Genomic DNA, 6,695 nt, shown 5'->3' with positions numbered 1-6,695 from the left:
CTGGGTTTTAAACACCAGAGGCTCAGCCTCAAAACTCAAGTCTACATGTCACCACAGTAGGACAAACCGATAGACAAGTTTGTCTTGCTGTTGGAGACCTCTCAGTTAATTAGTGCCCTGATAATTTATTTAACATAATTGTGATATTCCCTGAAAAGATTTCTGATGTGATTGAGTTAAATTTTACCTGATTTTATTGGTAAACATTCCTTGTAATTGTTCTTTTTTTTTTTTCTTAAAGATGTTTGGTTTTTATAAAATCCTTTCTTTAATTTATTATATCTTGACCATTTTTCTCATACAGTCTCCCTCCCTATTCTTGTCCTTGTGGTGCTATCTGTAGGATTCTGAGTAATTGGTCTCAAAACCACCCTTCCATTGTAGTAGATTGGATAGTAACTCATTCATAACTAATTCAGTTCCTCACCATCATTCTTAAAAATACAACTTATTTTCTAGCTCAACTTATATAACTCAGTGAAGATATTTATATACTATGGCTAGTAATATTTAACTTTTGAGTATTACATGCTTTATTTTTTTAACATGGTAGCTCAGAATTCTTCAGTGGTATCTCATTACTAACAGGACAGAACCAAACTCTTTAATATGGTATATGCCTCCCAAAAAACCCACTGCTATTGAATTGATTCCAACTCATTGTGACCTTGTAGGACAGAGTAGAACTGCTCTGTAGGGTTTCCAAGGCTGTAAATCTTTACAGAAGCAGACTGCCTCATCTTTCTCCCGCAGAATGGCTGGAGGTTATGAACCAACCGCCAGCCTGTTGGCTAGCAGCCAAGTGCCTTAACCACTGTAGAACCAGAGCTGCTTAGTATGTTATATAAAGCCCATGAGTCCAGCTCTATCATTTACAATTAGATTTGGTTATATAACAGAAAACCCACCAATTAACAGTTGCTTTAATAAGACAAGTTTCTTTCTTTCTCATGTAAATGAAACCTTGAGTTGGTAACTCAGGGACTGGTAGGTAGTTCCACAGTGTCTTCAAGTGTCCAGGCTCCTGTCTTTCTGTCCTGCAGAGCTTCTATCCTCAGTCATCCTGTGGTGGCTGTTGGAGCCTTAGGCATTACATTGGAATTCCTGAGAGTAGAAAGCAGTAAGGAGAGGTCAGAGGAGAAGACGTGCCCCTTCCATTTTAAGAAGACTTCTTGAAGTCCCACCTAATCATTTTGCTTACATATCATTGGCCAAGACTTAGACATATGGCTACCCAATTACAAGAGAGTCTGATGAATGCAGTCTTTGAGCCTGACTGCAGCAGATGAGAATGGTAACAGTCTCTGCCTCACCGGCCTTCTTGCCTTGCCTCATCTCTTTAAACTTCTTCTTCCTTCTAAATCCTTCCCTTTCACCCAAACAAAAACAGCTGACACTCCCATGATAAAGTAGGTCTGATTGCCTGAAAATGCCATGCTCTTTTCACATTGCTTTTCCACCAGTTCTCTCTGTTACAATGCTGTACCCAAACTTTGCCTGGAAAATGGTTACTCTTCTTATAGGTCTTAGATCAGGCATCATCTAAGATGATCTGCCTCTTTACTCTTCGCTGAATTTCTGTATACAAATTTTCTAGTTCTAGCAGTAAGGTTAGGAAACATTTTTCCCATTGAAAACAAGTGGGACTCACAGAGTGTGGATAAAAATACAAGCAATTAAAGAATACCTCTCAGATATTCTTCCTAAAGACCCATGCAGGAAAGAAGGAGGAAGATTCCTGGCCAACTAGGGGTTCTAGTTCTTCATCACTCCAGCTGCTAGCAGGGAAGAAATCTGAGTAAACATGTAAGACAGACCCCGAGTACTGAAAGAAATTAGGTCTTGTCCAGTTGGCATAAGAATGGCATTTAAATTAAAATGGGTATTGCAGCAGTTTTCCTGTTGCCTTAAAATGCCTTGAGGACATTCTCCTGATAGAGAAGGATCAGGTTACATGACTCACTGCCCAATTACATCAAAGTTGACTAACCTAGCAAAACATAATTAGGTCATATTTTTGTCCCACTTAAAATTTTCCGGTGGCTTCCCTGTGTAAATCAAGCATAGGTAATTAAGAGCAGAGACTGCCCAAACAAAGCAACCTATGAGTTCTTTTAAATATAGTTACAGGTCAGTTTATATTTCAGGCATAGTGTGGGTACTAAATTCAAATTGTGGTATTGTAATTACATTGTGCCAGTCAATTTTAGATCCAAGGCCTCCCCTGTACTTTAGGGGGAAATACTTTGGTGACCATTGAAAGTCTCATTAATGGGAATTAGCTTGGTGGGCCTAGGCCTTGGAGAGGAGAGGACTTCACAGGGATCCCATACTTAGTCTTTTGAGCAGATATGTGTGCTTTTTCTGTGCTTTCATTTTACTTGCCTATTCTTCTATTATAGCACTTGACACCCTGTGTTATAAGGCTGTCAATGTCTTCACCCCAGTAAACTTCCTGAGGAGTCCCTGGGTGGTACAAATGGTTAACCCATTCAGCTGCTAACCGAAAGGGTAAAGGTTTGAGTCTACCCAGAGACATCTTGAAAGAAAGTCCTGGCTTCAAAAAGTCAGCCTTTAAAAACTCTGTGGAGCAGCACAGTTCTACTCTGACACTCACGAGGTCTCTCTGAGTTGGAGTTGACTCAGTGGCAACTGGTAAACTCCTTGAAGGATAGATTCATTATAAATATTTTTTAATGCATTGTTTATTTTGCAGCAAAATTTAGTACTATCTTTTCTTTTTTATTCATCCACTCTTTAATTACTGTTATTAATGTTATTGAAGGATTGTGTATGTATGTTAGGTCTTCCGATCCATGAGCATGGTATATTCTTCCATTTATTTAGGTCTCTTGTGGTTTCTTGTAGTAGTGTTTTGTAGTTTTCTTTGTATATCTCTGGTTAGATTTATGCCTAAGTAGCTCATCTTTTGAGTGGCTATTTAAAATGGTATTGTTTTACTGATTTCCTTTTCAGAGATCTCTTTGTTAATATAGAGGAATCCAGCTGATTTCTGTTTGTTGATCTTGTGCTTTGCTGACAGTTCGCTGAAGCCTTGTATTCCTTACAGTAGTTTTTTTGTTGAGTCTCTAGGATTTTCTTTGTATAAGATCACATTATCTGCAAATGGAGATAGTTTTACTTCTTCTTTGCCAATTTGGATGCCTTTTATTTCCCTTTCTTGCTTTATTGCTGTGGCTAGAACTTCCAGTACAACAGTGAATAGGAGTGGTGATAAGGGCATCAATGTCTGGTTCCCGTCTGCAAGGGGAAAGTTTTCAGTCTCTCTCCATTGAGAATAATATTTGCTGTTGGTTTTGTGTATGTGATCTTGAGGAGTTTCCCCACTATTCCTATTTTGGGGAATGTTTTTATCAAGAATGAGTGTTGGATTTTGTTAAATGCCTTTTCTGCATCAATTGTTATGATCATGTCATTTTCTTCCTTTGTTTTATTTATATGGTGGATTATGTTGATTTTTTTTCTAATGTTGAACCATCCTTGTATACCTGATACGAATCCCACTTGGTCATGTTGTATTATTTTTTTAATATGTTGTTGGAGTCTATTGGCTAGGATTTTGTTGAGAATTTTTACATCAAATATTCATGAGGGATACTGGTCTGTAATTTTCTTTTTTAGTGATGTCTTTCCCTAGTTTTCATATAAGGGTAGGACTATCTTTTTATTCAAAAGTTCATATGAAGTTATATGAATTGTTATTGTTTTTAATATCTGTAGGTGCTTAAAAATAAGATATCCAAAACTGTGCTGCTTAACTTTTCATGTGCATATATGTCTCAGAGATTTTGTTAAAATGTAGATTCTGACTTAAGACTTTGCATCTCTAACAGGCTCCAGGTGATATCAAAGCTGCTACATTTTAAACCACACTTTCATATATCAAAACTAGGTTCTGAGCAACTATCCAGTTCAAATATAATATGATTCACATTTATAAGTTAAAATTTTCTTATAGCTACTTTTTTTTTTACTTTTTTTTTTATTGTGATTTGGGTGAAGATTTACAGAGCAAATTCACTTTCCATACAGCAGTTCACATATACTTTGCCTCGTATCATTGACCACAGTTTACCACAATGCAACAGTTCCCCTTCCACTTCCTCCCCACAGTTACCTCTTCCCAGTGTCCATCCCTCCATACAGTCCTACCCCCTGAGCTGTCTCCTTGTGCATAAGCAGCCTTTCTTTCTCCCATGATTGTTCTCTCCAAGGAGTGTATCTACTTGAGGTAAATGTTTAACTCATATGCCTGTTTTTTGTTTGGCTAGAAACCACAGGTGTGGGTTCAGTTCCAGACCTGAAGGACAGCTAGGAACCATAGTCTCAGTGTTTCCAACAGGCTCTATCGGACCAGCAAACCTGGTCCCCACCTTTCTTTTTTTTTCCTCCAAATGATTTTGAGTTTTGTTCCACATTGTTCTCCCTCTCTATTGAGGATCTCCTACATAGATCCCCTTCCAAGGGGATGACAGTGGTAGCTGGGCACCATCTAGTTCTTCTGGTCTCATAGTCGTATAGGCTGCAGATCGGATGGTGTACCAGTCGCTAGGACTAATTGTTTCCATGAATTTTGGTTTTCTTCATTCTTCTTTGCTCTGGACAAGGAGAGACCCATCGTTGCATCTAGATGGCAGCTTGCTAGCTTTTAAGATCCCAGTTGCTACTTGCCAAAGTAGGAGGTGGAACAGTGTCTTGTGTAGTATGTTATGCCAATTGAGCTTGATGTCCCCTGTGACTATGGTCCCAAGCCCACAGGTTCAACTGCTCAGTCCCTCTGGGTAGCTGGCTGTGACCATCTTATAGCTACATTTTTAAACAGTTAAAATCAGCAGGTGAAATGAATTTTAATAATATATTTTATTTAACCCAATATACTAAAAATATTATTTCAACATGTGCTGTTATTGTTAGTTTCTGGTGAGTCAGTTCTGATTCATGGCAGCCCCATGTGTACAGAGTGGAACTGCTCCATAGGGTTTTCAAGGCTAGAACCTTTGGGAAGCAGGTTGCTAGGATTGTCTTCTCAGGCACCTCTGAGTGGTTTTGAACCTGCAATATTTTGGCTAGTAGTTGAGTGCTTACCATTTGCACTTTCCAGGAAGGTAATCAATGTAAAAAGCTATTACTGAGATACTTTACATTCATTTTTTCATATGCAGCCTGGTGTGTATTCTACACTTGCAGAACATCTCAATTCAAACTAGTAATAACTACAGATTACTATTTACTAAACTAGTGGCTATCATATTGAAGAGCACAGGCCTAGGAGGCCCTGTTAATATACCTAAGAACACGAGGCCATATTAATATTCCTAAGAACATTTAGAATGTGCGACTGATGACTTCTTCACTTTAGATTTCATATGCGTTGCAAATAATATATTCTTACTTTCTCCATGGCTGTGATTTTAGCCACATCTTGCCAGTTTCTCGTTATGGTCTATGTTTCTGAAGGCATTTTTGCTATTTTGTTAACTTGTTGAGTAATGTTTGTAAAACATAAGTCATGTGACTGTCCTATTTAATGGCTTCCCAGTATGCCTTCTAACTCCTCACTCTGGCAGGCATCTGATCCCTGCCACACCTCTCCCTCTTCATCTCATGCTAGTTGCTTGTCAGTCTCCAGCCACATTGGCCTTCTTGCTTTTTTCCAGTGGCAAGCTGTTTCTTACACATCCGTTCTCTGTGCCTGGAGTACTTTTTCTTCAGGATTTTGCTTACAAGTTCCTTTGTTACTGTTTGTGTTTTTTTCCTAAATCATTCTAGAGAGGCCTTTCCAGACCACCCAGTCTCAAGTAGCCTCCTGTCAATACCATATCACCTTGCTTTATTCTCTATAGAAGTGTTTATAGCTTTTTGAATTTTTTTTTCTTTTCAAAATTTGTTTTCTTGTTCATCTGTTTGCCACTAGAATATAAACTCATGAGAACAGTGAATTTGTCTTAATCACTGTATTCCCAGCACTTAGAAAGGGCATGAATATAAAAAGCACTCAGATATGTGTTAAATGAGTAAATGATTTAATAATTATCTAAAAAATGAACCACAAAGATAATAATTGTTTTTTCCATAGATTTGGATCATGCATTGAAGTGCCTTCAGCGTGAAGATCCTAGTTTGAAAGTGAAGCTAGATCCTGACTCTGGACAAGTAGGTGTATTATTCCTTAATCTCAGAAACCTTTCAATAAAGTATTTGTGTTTGTGGGGTGTGTGTGTGTGTGTGTGTGTGTGTGTATGTGCATAAGAGCATGTTTTAGGCTAGGTTCTCTTGGAGGAGCAAAATCAGGGAAATGTATGTACATAAATATATATAAACCCAAACCCATTGCCATAGAGTCAATTCTGATTCATAGCCACCCTATAGGGCAGAGTAGATCCATCCCATAGTATTTTCCACAGCTGTAAATCTTTACAGAAGCACCCTGCCTCACCTTTCTCCCACTAGGCAGCTAGCTGGTGGTTTCGAACTGCCAACTTTTTGATTAGCAGCTGAATGCTTTAGCCACTCTGCCACCAGAGCTCCTAGAGAAATTTAATTCAAGGAATTGGCTCATGCGGTTGTGGAGGCTGGTAAGTCTCAAATCTGTGGATCAAATCTTAGGCTGGAGGCTTCTGACTCACATGATTGCAGGAGTGAGAACCCCAAATCAGCAGGTCAGGTGGCAGGCT

General features: G+C 38.6%; 1 protein-coding gene across 1 annotated transcript in view; it reads left to right on the top strand.

The window, feature by feature from the left end:
- GFM2 (GTP dependent ribosome recycling factor mitochondrial 2) overlaps positions 1–6,695 on the top strand; it is a 49,488-nt gene that overhangs the window by 27,788 nt on the left and 15,005 nt on the right. The window contains exon 15 of the mRNA XM_007943345.2: positions 6,098–6,174. Coding sequence (XP_007941536.1) covers positions 6,098–6,174 — 77 coding nt within the window. The remainder of the gene's footprint in view (positions 1–6,097; positions 6,175–6,695) is intronic.

Source organism: Orycteropus afer, unplaced genomic scaffold (genome assembly GCF_000298275.1).
Source record: "Orycteropus afer afer isolate SDZICR_OR568_19922 unplaced genomic scaffold, OryAfe1.0 scaffold00104, whole genome shotgun sequence".
In the NCBI taxonomy this organism is placed as follows: domain Eukaryota; kingdom Metazoa; phylum Chordata; class Mammalia; order Tubulidentata; family Orycteropodidae; genus Orycteropus; species Orycteropus afer.
Note: the sequence above shows the minus strand (reverse complement) of the source record. Positions and strands in the feature narration are given on the sequence as shown.